Below are 15529 nucleotides of genomic sequence, written 5' to 3' on the forward strand. Positions count from 1 at the left end.
CCTGTTAGCAGAATCATGAAACATTAAGCTTCAATTTAGTAAACATTTAAAAATCAAATTTTACTGAGGCTTTAATTCAACTGATTTTTGATTCATTGAACTCAGCTGAATCATTGATTATTTGATTAGAATAACATTTTATGTGGCTGTCTGTTGGCAGTGATGTGGGGTTAGTGCAAAGATTCGTGTAAATTTATGACCTGCGTTTAAGTTTTGTAATTGCTTATGTGAGCATTTTAGTCCTGAATGTGCATGAAAGGTATTGCTTATGTGTTTTTTCCAAAGCAAATGCAAGTGTCAAAATGAGCTGCACCACAACTGGAAGGTAGTGCCAATAGTGTTAATGCACAGTTGTGCTCACTCCGTGTTAATATTCCTGTTTAGTTAGTGTGTTGTGTTAAACTACATGTTTTCTATCTAATGAAGAAGTATACCAGGTGAATAAGATAAAGCAGGGGGGGAAAAGAGGGTTAATGATAACTGTATTACTCCTAAAAAATTTTAGAAATAAGTTAATCCTTTCCCAGAGCTCGAATGGCAAAACAGGAGCAGGGAGTATTGAAGCTTGCTTTGATTAAAGCTTTTTTTGTGCTTGAATAATGAACTCCGCTTTGAAAGAAGGACTTGAAACAGTGCTAGGTGTGGCATTTATTATTTCCATGGGTTTGTTTCATAACATAGTAGTTTATAGCACTTATAAAAATACTTTTCTAAGACACTAAACAGCAACAAATATATGGAAATAAACACTGAAAATCATTAATAATGACTTTTGAACACCTCTGCAGGATGTCTTTGAGCTTCTTTTCCACAAGGAAGTGTAACAAAGCAAGTATTTATTTTATGTTGTTATAAATTATTTTCTTTATATTTTCTGTAAATATTGTGAATATTTTAGTGCTGCTGACACTTTTGATTAGACGCCAAATAGCCTGAAGTGCTAGCACAATTTCTCAAAGCCTGTGTCCACACCTAATTCTACACAGAAGGCTGACTGAGGAATGAACTTAGTTTATCAACACTGATAGTATCTAAGGGATTCAGGACAGTAGTCTTTGTAAAGGAAGGCAGAGCACTGCTGTATCTCAGAAGCTAATGGAAGAAATTAGATGTGGGTATCTTTGAGAATTTTTATGAGAAGCTGGGCTTAAGGTAGATAAAAGAGTCTTTAAGGGTCCTGTGCTGTAGAGTCCCTTCATAACCAACAAACCTGCTAAAACTTCTGTGGACTTTAGGAAGCCTCATCTGCCAGTAGATTTTTAATAATCACATATATCTAAGTTGCAGACTTGTTTTAGGTTGCAGTTTATTGATTTTTAAATGGTAGTGGTGGTCTGGACAGCTATAAATGTACAAGTTTTATTGAAAAGTCTCTTAATGCAAGTGGAAGGCTAGTAGCATTGATAAAAATATCTTAGACAACTTCTCTAGATACAACAGAGCAAAAGCTGGCCTTTCAGATCACTGATGTTTCAGTGATCTGAAACACTTGGTAAGATTAAATACTTTTTGATCCACTTGAATTTTCTTGCTACAAACAAACAAATCAGTTGCAACCTGACACTAATAGTTTTATGGGACTGGAGGAGCAAAGCAATATCCATTTCAGTAACTTAAGTAGGAAGAATATATTAATTAGGTGGTAGTCATCATAAAATGTGGTAGTATGCAGGATAGATTCTACTGTGATAAAAAAGTATTGAAGAGTTTTAAAACACCTGAAAATAGAAATAACATACTGAGATGCTAGTGAAGTAAATAAGACCTGTATTCAGTTGCAAAAGTAATATAACATTGTATGCAATTAATATTTAGGGAGAGGTTTGCAATTATTAACTTATTTATTATTAACTTATTTATTTTTCTTTTAAGATAGGAAATGTTCTTTTTTTTTACCAAATGAAAAAAGATTTTTCTATCTGAAAAATTCTGGATACTATAAAATACACTAGCCTGTTTTTGCTCTTTAGGATCACATTAAACATATTAAAGTCTAACAACTTCATGAGTTTAAGTTCAGAACTTCAGTAAGAAAACATACCGTCTTAGTTTATGGGGAGAATGTGACTGTTACAAAAGATATGCTTCTCTGAAGTGGTCTTTAAAGATGTAGGCTATAATTTTACATGTTTACAATGTCTAGTGTTCCAAAATTTTAGCTGAAAAGTACTTGAATATGTCTGTGCATTTCTTTCATCACTGCGTACTTGCATGGTCTGCCTTCAGCAGCTGAATCATGCACCATGCAGTCAGGCAGGGCATTTGTTACAGATACTTGTATTTCTAGACTAGAATTATGCAATTCTGCTCTTCTTAGTATTTTTTCCAAACACTCCTTATAATTTTCAGAAGATTTTGCTACTTTTAACTCAATTTGATGGAAAAGTAGAAGTTTCAAAGAAATTGTAATAATGAGGAGTTTGCTAGAGAGAAAAAGGACCCAAACTAGTAATATCATATTAGGGAAAGCCAGTTAAGTGTTGTAAACTACTCGTTTAGAGAGCCAGCAGACAGCTTAGTGTGTGTTTGTATGTATTGTGTATGTTGACCAACCACTTAGTTTGTGAATAGTTAAAACCAGCCATATTTCACATCTGTTTTTTATGCAGTCAGAAAGGAAATATGAAGTTGAAGAAAAAGCAAGAGTAGAAGAGGATAAGGAAAGAGACTGGAAGTGTAACAGTCTGTAGATTAGTGTTTGCAGTCTAGTTGGACCTCTAACTTGAACCGTTGCATTTGGTACGTGTTTCCTGTCTCTTGAAAATTCTTGTGTTATCAGAGCAATAAAAAATACTTTTTAACTGATGTTTGCCACCTTTTTATTTTAGAGAAAAAAAATCTGATCTCTCCTCACTGTTGAAAAACATCTTGATTGATAGTAATTATTTTAAGGCTACTCAGATTATGATCCTTTCCTGCTTTGTTTTTGCTCCGTAAGCCACATAGAAATACTGTCCCTTGAGTACAGTGTACTTGCTGTATTCACAGCACCATTGTACCCAGAGTACGAGAAAAGCCTGAGACGAATAATGTTTCCTTTGATCCAGTGAACTGGGTGCAGGGCTGGAAGCCTAGTAACAGAATCAGGGTTAGAATTGATTGCTTGTTTAGTAGATGCTCCCTGGAAGTGCTACATGTGTTGATAGTGATAATAGTTGTTATTTCTGATGCCACTATCACCTCTGCCTTTTTTTTTTTTAATATATATATGTATATGAATACTATTACCATGCTATAATTTTATCTTTTCAACATGATTTTTTTTTTTTTTTAAAGAAGGATTTGGTCAAACCTTCAGCGTCTCTAGAGGCTATATAGCAGCTAGGTTGATATATAGTCCTAAGGATGTAACAAAGAGCAGTTGAAAATTTGTTGTTGTAGTGGAACTGTATTTATAGGATTAGGTTAAAGGATATGGTTTTACCAATATTATTTCAATGTTTTCCCTCAGACTGACAGGTTAACAGGCCAGTTTTATTTTCTGTTCCTTATCCTCTTTTTGTAAAGAAGAGGTGACCAAATCCATAAACTAACATTTGCCTGTGGCAGTCTGGTACTAGCATGATAGATATATCACATATATGTTATTTACCTCAAAGATAATAGCCATTCATCTTTAGTCTGCATTCCTACAAATAAGATATGCTTGAATTTGGTTTTGTTTCTTCTTTTTTATATGTAAAATAAGAAGTCCTATCCCTGGGAAAAATAAAATTCTCTTTGTCATTTTATAAAATTACTTCTCATGTTTGGACAGGCAATAAAAATTGAAGTTAGTATTAGAAGCAGGGATGTTGAGACAATATATTTTGGCTTGCTGGCTTCTAAATTTGAAAGCTTGAAATTTTTTGCTAAACATGTCACAGGATCAGATGATAGCAAGAAAAAGATTGCTTATATGTTTGTGTACTTACAAAATTGACCTTTGTGATGCAGCTTGACATCTAAACACTAAAAGCAGTCATTTGTTTTGACAGCAGAATTAATTGAGGCTAAAACAGTCGAAATTCCACTTGTATCAAGCTGTTCATTAGGAATTGCTGTCTGGCTTTAGTGCTGTCAGAAAAATAACCTGTTCTGCTATGATTAAATAGCAGAATGATGGTCGGTCCACTGAATTTGAGAGTGAGGTTGAATAAACTTTCTACTGCGGAAACAATTCAGAAGTGACACGCTGCAAGGGGGGTCAGAATGTGCATTGATATCCAGCTGAGCTGTCAATTGGCACTGAGCCAGGCACGCAAAGCTTTGCCATTTGAAGCAGCATGCGAAGCATATGCAGTTTAAAAAAAAATTATCCTGCTTTCATGCATGACTTACACTCAGAGACAAACTTGTGTTTTTATCAAAAACAGGAACATGGTTTTTTATTGTAAATGTAACTACAGGTACAGATTTAGACAGTGCTTTTTAAAGCTTTTGCTTGAAACAGATATGTTAATGTTTATATGTGTGCATGCATGTGTGTAAAGTGATTCCTCAGGTTGCAGGGAAGGGCAGTTTTGGAGGGGGAATTGAGTGTCTGAATACTTGCAGTTACTGAAAATTAAATGCAGTTAATACCAATATAAGCTTTAGTGGGATAATGTTTCTTTCTGTCATGCATATGCCCCAAAAAACAGAAAGGAGACCATTTTCAAAAGCAGATGCAAATGTAAAGCAGTTTTTATTTGATTTGTTGACTTCTTGATTTGTTTACCTTTTTAGCTCTGCAGGATTTTCCAGTTCATTAATATACTTACTGGGGGCACTTTTTCAGGGTATGACATAATATTATGTTTTCCTTCCTAGTAATAGTAATTGACTTTTGTATTTGACTTGTTTATTTAAGAATCCAAACAGTAAAACCTTTTTTTTCTTCTCTGTTGAGGAAAGTGCAAATTTTTTTATTGTTTTGACCTGAGCAAAACATTATCCCAGTGTCTCTCTCACACAGGTCTTGTATGAGAGTATTACAGATAGACTGGAAAACCTTTATCTAGATTTTACAGAGAGGTTTTGTAACTGTTCTTTGACTGTCCTCAAGATGATTAGTGTCACTGTAGATAAATTAAGAAGAAGGTATTAAATAGTAGTGTCTATAGTTGCCTTGTGTATACTCTAAAAATACTGTTCCCATGGATGTGGACTAAATACATAGGAGATACGGTAATATAATTTACAGTGCAATTACATTTTCTCTATTTGTCTTTCAATAAGAACAGTATCTCCTTATTGCTAGCCATATACTTTGCCTTTAGTGGCATGAAAGCCCACATATCACGTGCCACTTGTAACAAGAGAAACAATACATATAGTTACTGAACAGTCTAGGAGATGCATCCTGAGCTGCAGACTCACTGGTGCTTTACTTATGCCGGTGTCACTTATTGTAAGTTATGGGATTAACTAAAATGAAAATTTTCCATTTATTCAAATTACCTTTTGCCTTTTCTGTTCGAGCAAACCAAAGCTTCCTTATTTTCAAGAGCCTAAGGACTGACCCAGTCCTGACGTATTTGCTTCAGTCTCTTGTCAAATAGCAGCTGTCTGCCTTATGTATTTGTGAAACCACCATCCATTTGCCTTTTCTTTGTGTCCTTATTTGTCCCAGCTGGTAGAATGCTGTGGCATTCAAAAACTCAGTGCAGCTTGCCTTGGAAAATGCTTTAGGGTGATGCTTGGTGGGAATGTTTACATACAGTTAGAGGAGCTTACTAATTTTTGATACCTGCTCCTTTTGCAAAATACTAAATTTTCATTAGCATCCTGATAGCTAGGTATGTATTCTAAAGCAACTGAAATCCCACTAGATACTCAGATCTCTTTCTATTATAAAGGCTAACCTTCATTTATGCACCATATTTATTCTTTTTTTTCTGTTCTGCAGTATCAAATACATGCAAGTCTATGTAGAGGTATTTGAGATGTTTAAGCTGTAGTTACCAATAATGTAACAGATCAATGTAACAACAGGCCAGACTTTAAAAGTTGCCTTGAGCCTGGAACTATCCATGCAACAGAAGGTTAAATCAGAGACTTTTGCAAGGATTGGACTAGATCTCCGCTATAACATTTTACTTACTCTGATGAGAGTCTTCAAATGTCTTTTTGATTTTTACAGTACTGCTTTAGTTTTAGTATTTACTTTTGTGTTCATATGAACGCTTGAGAACAGTCTTCCTTCTCAATTCACATTGTTTTCTTGTTAGGAGAAAAAGAGCAAAGGAAATTTCAGTGCTTTGCCTGCAATACTGCTGAAGAGCATTAGTGTCAGCATTATCACCTGCATTGCAGTCTGGCAACATCTAGATAGTCCTTTCAGTGCCTTAGGCTACCATGGGGCATGGACTTTGATAAGTCCTCAACTTCAGCTCTATTTTTGAAGTGTCTGAAGCAACTGCTTTTCTTTCTTTGGATGTTGCAATGGACAGTGAATCTGTTTACTTGCATCCGAAGTTAATACCAGCCCACTGGTAATTTTTAACTATAGCAGCTAATGATTAAGGAATCAGAAAGATAGATGTTATGGTGCTTCAGAGAAGAAAGCTTTCTGAGTTGAGTTGTTTGTTTGGATTTTTTCAAGTGCTAGTGCAGATGCTTTTATTTCCATATACACAAGGACAGTGGGCAAGGCAGAGGGAACTTCTTAAGAAACCATCTGAGTTGGTTATTTGATGTAAGCAAATAATGCAACATGTGTTATATTGGTGGGGATGTATTAAATACGAGCTTTACAAAACCAGCTTTGGACATCAGAGGAAAATGCTGAACTTAATTTTTTTTGGATTTTGTTTGTGGATTAATCAGAGAGAGCTACTGGCATGAACTTTTGGGATTCCAAAGCAAGAAGGTCCCTATGTAAATTCCAGTTAAGTAGGAAAAGTAAGTTAGGATCAAAAGATGTTTTTGGATTTTAACTGATTCATGTGATATCTGTGTGTTTCTGTACTAAGGATGAATGTGTATTCAAATTAAAGTTTATCAAGCTGTACGGCCAAGTCAGATATGACAACACACTTTCTGAACCCTTTCTAATAAAGAATGGTGTGAAACAAGGCTGCGTTCTCGCACCAACCCTATTCACAGTCTTTTTCAGCATGATGCTCCAAAGGGCCATGGCAGACCTCGATGATCAGGACGTTATCTACATCCGATACCGTACTGATGGAAGTCTATTCAACCTAAGGCGACTGAAGGCCCACACCAAGACCTTAAACCACCTTGTCCGGGAGCTGCTCTATGCTGATGACGCCGCCCTTGTTGCCCACACAGAAGCAGCTCTGCAGCGTTTAACATCCTGCTTTGCAGATGCTGCTGAGCTCTTTGGGCTGGAAGTCAGCTTAAAGAAGACAGAAGTTCTCTATCAGCCTGCACCTCAGGAAGTCTTCCATCATCCCCACATCACCATTGGCCAATCAGAGCTCAAATCAGTCCAGCAGTTTAATTACCTAGGTAGCCTCATCTCCTCGGATGGTAAGATTGACGGGGAGATAGACAACAGGTTAGCAAAGGCATATAGTGCTTTTGGAAAGCTTCATAAAAGACTTTGGCAAAATAAACACCTGAAGAAAAGTACAAAGATCAGTGTTTACAAAACCATAGTGCTGTCTACTCTCTTATACGGATCTGAATCATGGGTCATCTACCACCACCACCTGCGTCTCCTAGAACGCTTCCATCAACGCTGCCTCTGTACAATCCTAAACATCCACTGATCAGATTATGTGACCAATACATCTGTTCTTGAACAAGCAGCAGTCACAAGTATTGAGGCCATGTTGCTGAGAACACAGCTGCGATGGGCAGGGCACCTCTCAAGGAGGAAGGACCACCGCCTCCCTAAGATCCTGCTTTATGGTGAACTTGCCACTGGCTGCCGCAAGAGAGGAGCCCCAAAGAGGAGATACAAGGACTCCCTGAAACAACATCTCAGCCTTGGCCATATTGATCACCATAACTGGTCTACTCTGGCCTCCAGTCGGGAGGTCTGAAGACACGCCATCTGTAACGCTGCTGTCTCCTTCGAGAACACACGCAGGATCACTCTCGAGGAGAAAAGACAACGCAGAAAGAATCGTGCCTTGCAGAATATACCACCTAAGGAGTCTTTCTGCTGTGCCTTCTGCAACCGGCCGTGCCTGTCTCGTATTGGCCTTTTTAGCCACCAACACGCCTGCAACAAATGTGGGTAGAGCCCTTCCCAAATCTTCGTTCGCAAAGCCCAGCCATGACATAACATTATCAAGCTCTAAAAAACCCATGTTCAGAAGCAAGTGTTTTAGGCGAGTGCAATGGGCAAAACAGAGGAAGTTGGATGGGTTGTTGAAGAAATTCTTTACTTTTTGCTTATTTTAGAAGTGAAAGTTAAAGATACTGATCTGAATAAGGATGAGCTATTACACGAACCTTTAATATTTATTTTAATCCTTAGTGTAAAGGTCTTAATAGTCTGGGGATCAGTCTTAGTATCTGGAAAGGGTAAAGGAAAAGATGGAATTCTGAAAAAACTTGAGTAGTTTATTCCTCTAAAAATATGTTTAAATCTCAGTTGTTCACAGGTTTTTTTCCTTTTGTTTTGGGCATGAGTGTGGTTGGGTTGGCTTTTTTTTTTCTTTTCCCAGGCAAATGGGAATATGTATAGAAGCAAGAAACAGAAGTAACTGAATCATTTGCAAAGTGATGAAAAATGTGCTATCTGAAACGTAGTGCTGAAGAAGTAATGGATTTGTTCTTCAGCTTCTGTATTTTATGGCATTTTTCTGAATTTCTTACTTAGTATCTATTGAACAATAGAGTTTAAATTCGCAAAATAAAATGTTGATGAAATCAGTGTTGAGATGTAGACATGTACAGTTCTCTAAAACTGTTTTTCTGGATTTTTTTTTTCTGTGTTTTGTTTTGCAAGATACCTGAGTTTGCTGATTTTTGGAGCATGGTGATTTGGGTTTACTGTGAATTTAGTGGAGAGCAAAGGCGAAGGGATTGGAAAACCAGCTTAAAATGCCCATATATTTACAATTTGAAGAGACTGAGAGAGCTGTTAGGAATTTGCATCTTGTCTTGTTCTATTGAATAATTAGTCTTGCATTTGAAATTATTTAATAATTGAAATTTAAAGAGCTGTTGAGACTGCCATTTGAGATTTGTCTTTTCTTATTCTGCTTTCAGGAGCATCATTTGGAGGCCAAACAATTTTATTATGATAAATGGGCTATTGATAGGTTCTAATCCCAGATTCTCATCCTGTTGCTAGTTTTACAAGCACTCTTTTTACAGGTCTCCTTTTACTGACTGGGAAATTTTTGCAGACATAGTCTTAGTTACAATAAATACAAGTCAATACTTTGAGCCTGCCTTAATTAAAGAAAAAAGTCATTAGAACTGTTTTTTCCCCCTGTCTTATCTGTAGTATGTCTGTATATAAACTTGTGTGCATGCCCTCAAAGTGATTGCAGAAAGGTAAGTAATAACCCCTGTAGCACAGTACTAGCATGCTAAACTTTTTCTTCTGTGGGTACAGCTGCAAACCACTCCAACGTGGGTGGAGGAAAAGGTGCCTGCCTCCGTGAGCTCTCTGGGTTTTTTTGCACTTCCACAAGTGCTGGTATGATTCTGCCGTTTCCTGAACAAGGTCCTATGGAAATTCAGGCTTTTTTCTGCACATTTTCTCCTTAAAGTGACTCTAATAAATTCTAGAAATGACCAAACTGAATGAATGAGGGTTAGGACATCACTTTGCAATTGCGGTTGACGGTCACCTTGTGTCAACTGTAATTTAATGAATTTATTTAGATACAGAAATTAACTAGTGTTCGCTGCTTTTTTTTGGTCCTGTTGAGACTTAATGATTATTTTTTTTAAAGTTTATCTCCTTTATTGCTGTGTTTAAGGTTCTATATGCCACTTTTAACTGTGTAGGTAATTGGCTGTGGAGAGGAAACACTAGAACTAGCAATGCAGATTTAGCAAAAGTGTGAATATCAAAATTAAGGCTATAGCTATGCTTTTCTCCTTTTTTATTTTTCTTTATACAACTCTTGTTCATTAAAAGAGGATAAATGTAAAACCTTACGCTAATACTACATTATAGATACAATTTTGAATGAGAAGAGGACACCAGATAGATGTTTCATGTGTTTCTAATAGCATAGGTAATTGAATTGTATTTAGATGATGGGTGCTAGTATTTCAATTTTTCAGTATGAAAGAGTCAAAATATTGCTTTAAATGTATGATTTTGTAGTCTCTTTGGCCACTGGCATGGTAATTGTGCTTTTTAGTTGCCACCTAAATTTTTAGTTAGATTATCTTGAGATCTTCAGGAAATATTAATAGTCACTAAAATAGATTAAATTTGACCTAATGTTTATCTTCATTGTCATTTCTTTAAGGCCCTATTGAATTCGAAGAATGCAACACATCCAGTGTAGTTGAAGGTGAGTTGCCGTGGCATAGTTATTTACATGAGAATGCTATGAGGCAAAGGGTACTCAGTGTGTGAATCTGTGTAACTCTGAAGTGCTCCAGTAGTCTGAAAAGCAGTTTTCCTTTTGGGAAACAAAATACAGTGACAATAAGACTAATGCACAAATGTCAGAGAATTTGAGTGTTTATATCAAGTATATTTTGGCTAAGCCCTGTCTTTGCAGAGGTTTGGATTTAATTCATTTATGACTGTGTTGTAACTTAATTTACAAGTGTCAAAACATGGCCCAGGCTCTTCCCATTGTTACCATGTTAGTTATACCAAGTCTAATGTAGTGTTATGGTTGCAAAGTCTTTCTTTGTTGCCATTGCTTATTTTGCTTAGGGGATTGTTTTAAGTGATTAAGAACTGCTTTATGTCCATAAGCTATGTATTTACTTGTGAGACAGAGGAGTTGACAGTATAACTGTAGCATATAAAAACTTTTAAGTTGCCAAAGTTGCAGCTGAGTCTTAAAATCTCTTGACTGAAGCAGAGAGCATCTGTATTCAGAAATTACTCTCGTACTTTGTTTGCCATTGTTTTGGGCTGCGTAAGGCACAGAAAGAAAATAAAATAAAGCCTGGACATTTAAAAATAATCTTGGAGCAACTGATGTGCCTCTGTATATATGACTGACTCTACAGCTAACTGATTTGAGAAGTTTTGAGTTATTGAACCCTGAAAATTTAAGAGAGGGGAGAGACTGCACATACGCACTGTGTAACGTATTACTATGAAGGGGAATATAATAAAGTGCTTGAATTGTCAGTTGTTAAATTTTGGAAACCAAATTATTTCCACTGTTCTGCTCAAAAGCATGCTCTCAGTAGTATCATACATTGAAACAAAATTATAGACTACAGTTGGATCAGATGCTTGCACGTAGTCATTTTGTTTGGCAGTCCACTTTGCTTAAGCAAATGCTGTAAGAAGCAGATGTGACAGTAAGTCTGGTGGAATATTTAAATGTATTTTAATTTTAGTACATTAAATGGGAATGAAAGCAAACTTTTTTCAGTACTGTAGCTATATGTATCCAGTGCTAAAAGCAGGAAAGAAACAACAGAGGAGAACCATGATTCCAGACTCAGTGAGAACCAGTCTTAGAGCTGGCTACAGCACTGGGAAATCATGAGCTCAGCATCAAGTGGAAATCCAAGAGACAATCTCCTTTTTATAAGGACCAGGATCCTACTTTTGAGGAAAGACAGGGTCTTGCAGCTGCTGGGAACATGCGGAGAAATAACAACAGGATATTGAACTGCAGTAGCTGGGGAAGGCAATGTTCTGTTTCTATCCAAGTGCCTTGGCTATTCAGGATCACCTGGACCAATAGCTCCTGTTGAGTTTCTTTGAGCAGAGTCCTGTTCCTCAAAGTTGCCAATGCACCTCTTGTCAATCGAAAAACCACAGTCTTCACACCCAACTTGGAGATGCAAATCAGTTTTATAAGAACCTAGGTTATTAATGTGAACCATATTTAGATTTTATTTTTTGATTGGTATGTTAATTAAAACAAATTGTAACAATGTTCCCTTAGTTTTACTCCATACCTGTCTCCACTGTTAAATTTTTATAACAACTGAGGCCAGTGTTTGACAGTACTAAACATGTATTTATCTCCTTGATCTTTAAATGAAAAGTGTTTGTTCTGTAGGAATAAAACCACGGAAGAGGAAGCCTTTTGGTTTATCAGGAATAATGAAAAAAGAAAAAGATACTGAATCTGTGTAAGTATATTTCCATCCTGAAGCTGTGTCTTATATGAAAACTAGTAAAAGCATGGGAGTAAAAATCAGCTGATGTTTAACCGAAAAAAACTAGGTTTATAACTGCAATTTAAAGGAATGCAATGAATATGAAAACATCATACCTATTTACAGTTTTTGTAACCAAGGATATTAAGGAAATAACTTAAGTGTATTCATAGTAGTCTAGTCATGTTGCATTCTTTCCTGTGCATAGGTAAATAGTTTTCCCTTCTCCTATATTTGAGTGTTGTAGATAATGTAATTTGCATGTGTACTCCTAATGAAATAGTAGCTCTGTGCGTGGTAAAAGTACTGGATGCCCATGTGTGCAGAATTGAAGCTTTCAGTTATTCTTCCATCAGAAGAATATATAGTATATAGTATTGAAGGAGAGAAAAATCTTTGGATGTTTTTGCAATACATCATGAGCACACTCCCTGCTCAAAGACTGTCAAATCTAACTCAGGACTGATATCCCAGATTTACCTTTTGCCATATTCTTTGCATGTGCTCTGTCTGCCAGGAGTTAAACTTTCCAGAAAGTGAGTTTGAATAATAGTTCTGAGATGGATTGGTCACAGTGTCTGTATTAGTAATTACGGTTACTGTATTTCAGTGTATTTTTTTCACAATTTCTACATGTGTTTCCTCAATGAATTAACTTAACAGAAAATAGCTTAAAATTTGACAAACTTAGCAGTATAGAAATATTCTCAGAGGCAACATCTGCATACATACTTTTTAAAATTACTTTTAAAAAGTATTTTACCAGCCTTAGTTTTCTTTACATAATGCTGAAAAATTCATGACCTAAGAAAGCAAGTGCTAATACAATTTTATTTCTACAAAAATGAGTAGATTCTGAGAGCAGAAAGAAAAAGCTATGATGGCACGATATCAACCGCTATGTAACATGTGACATGGGCTTTTACAGAGATTCTTGCAATATTCCATGACTTCTAAATGAACTAGAAAATTGCAAATAAATGACATAGGATTCATTCTGCTTTTGTAAAATGCTCTAACACTTTTTTATGATCTCTTTAAAAAATTTTATTGCTTGTCTGTATTTTGTCTGGTTTCGTCTTCAATTGATGATCCTGTTAAAGACTGCACATAATAAAACTATGTCAGCAGAAACTTCTCTGCACATAGAAGTCAAGTCCTCTCTTAGTCTCTTGTTTTATTAGTCTATATACTTGTTTAGTTTGTGTAGGGCTAGCTTTCCACATCTAGAAAAACCCATGATTAGCAGACTTTTCAGTTTATCAAGACAGTTTTTAAACTGTTGACGCCTGAACTGGTGGTGTGTCTAGTAATGCTTTTACATGGGGAAATACCATACAGGGTGTATTCTGTTGCATATTACTATACAGTTTAGCCAAGGATTTCACTTCTTTTTCTAATCACTGCTTTGCACGATTTGATTGTTTTAGTTTTTATATACAATTACTTTCATTCATTTGCCTCATATTTCACATTTCTCAATTTGAATTGGACTTCAGTCTGTCTTGTTTGAGTACAGGCGCTTTTGAAACCACGTCTTGAGAGAAGTCTAAGACTTTTTCTTTTCAAGCAATAAAATAGCTTTCAGAATACCTCTATTGCTATGAATTCAGTTCAACCAGCAGAGGGAGATAAGATGTAAATCAACTAGAAACTTGGTAACATATGTCCTCTTTTATGTGAGGCCTCTGAGAGGACATGAGATCCTTCATCTCGCTGTCAGTTCCTTAACAGGCTGTACTGCATTTCATATTAATGCTTCCATGTTAGCAAGTTTTTGTACCTGTTTTAATGCAATGTAGTAAAAACTGTGTTTTTTATATTTAACCTATTTAGCTTTTCAGAGATGTTTTAGATTGCAATAAGTTTTATTTTTTTTACACTTTTTTTCTCTAAGTGCATATTTAGGATGTTCAGATTGATGATATAAAATCACTGTTGTTCAGTTACACCATCACTTAAGGCTTTATTTGTCAGGATGCAAATTAGAGAGGACTTGTATGCTATTTAAATATTCCTACACATTTCTTCAAAGTGCTTACTAGGAGGGTACTCAGTTATTTTTTCAGCATCTTCTAGTACTTGACTGTAACTGTGCTTGACAAACATGTACTAAGAATGAAATTCTGGAAGAAGAGACTTTGAATTCTTCTAAGAATAGTCTTAATTTCTTTGGGAACTGGTTATTGTCCAAAATGTTTTGCAATTGTATATGGACTATTTCATTAGCGTTGATGACTTCCACTTGTTTCACACATCAACTGTGGAGACCTGAATCTTAAAGTATATTCATCCACAGTACAGTGTGGTAGTCATCACTTTCCTTAATACTTTTTTTTTCCACCCACTAATATGTGATTTTGCTTTTTCATAATTTCTTTTGAGTTTTTCTTTCGCAGTATTTTGAGCATAAACTGTCAGCTATTGTTTAAATTTCATTCAGTTGAATGTGGATTGTTAAAGTAAAAATTTCAATAGTCTGAGAGCCAAAGGGGTCAAAGGCACTGTTTCAAATTAATTGAAAATATTAAAGGAAGTACTTATAACTGCATGAATAAAATAACCTGAGCATTTTATAATTGTAAATTTCCTTTTTTTTTTTAATAGGGAGTGTCCAGATGCAGACTCAGTTGTAAGTACTTATTTCTAAAATAAATGCATATGCTAATATTAGCAAGCACTACAGTCTGATGAAACGTAATTTACATACAGTCCTTGAAATGCATTGTTTATCTGATAGAGGATTTAGTAGTTTCAAAGCATACTTAAAGTGTTAATTTTGCTCAGTAGGTAATCTTCAGCAGTATATACAAAGGTGTCAGTTACATTCAAGTACATTTTGAGTACGATAACGTTTTGAGTAACATTTTTGTTGCCTAATAATTTTAGGTTTTAAGCAAGATCTTTTTACTGCAAGTGTATGTTACTTTATTCTTCAAGTTAATAGTTTAAATTCCTTGGTTAATAGATTTTAAGTAAGAAAAAGGGTTGGGTTATTGTGGACCTAACTTTGTGTTACCATATTCCTGTTCTTACCACTGCTTTCTTTGAGAAATCCTTCTAGTATTGACAGGGTTCTGCTTTACCACTGGCAACAGTGTAGGAATATACCCTTTAAAACATGGCTTTAAATGCAGTATGTCTAGATGCACTTTATTAATGGTCTGCTTTTCATTGATGTTAGTTTGATAGGTCTTACAATTTTATTTAATAAATTTTGATAAGTGACAGTTGCAAATTAAATTGGTATGTTAATGATTTTTTTATTTCCTTAATTGAATATTTTTATTTAAACATGTATGTTCTCTTGAATTAATGTGCA

The 15529-nt window shown here is 35.5% G+C and overlaps 1 protein-coding gene across 9 annotated transcripts in view; it reads left to right on the forward strand.

The window, feature by feature from the left end:
- Nucleotides 1–15529, forward strand: part of FCHO2 (FCH and mu domain containing endocytic adaptor 2) — an 81769-nt gene that overhangs the window by 28710 nt on the left and 37530 nt on the right. For all 9 annotated transcript variants that reach the window (XR_007904663.1, XR_007904664.1, XR_007904662.1 and 6 more), the window contains exons 9-11: nt 10374–10418; nt 12108–12180; nt 14815–14839. Coding sequence is in view for 6 of the 9 variants with exons in the window: in XM_051788378.1 (XP_051644338.1) it covers nt 10374–10418; nt 12108–12180; nt 14815–14839 (143 nt within the window). In the remaining 3 variants the exon portion in view is untranslated. The remainder of the gene's footprint in view (nt 1–10373; nt 10419–12107; nt 12181–14814; nt 14840–15529) is intronic.

This window comes from Manacus candei, unplaced genomic scaffold, assembly GCF_025592945.1.
Source record: "Manacus candei isolate 608988 ecotype Guabito, Panama unplaced genomic scaffold, ASM2559294v1 h1tg000024l, whole genome shotgun sequence".
Taxonomy (NCBI): domain Eukaryota; kingdom Metazoa; phylum Chordata; class Aves; order Passeriformes; family Pipridae; genus Manacus; species Manacus candei.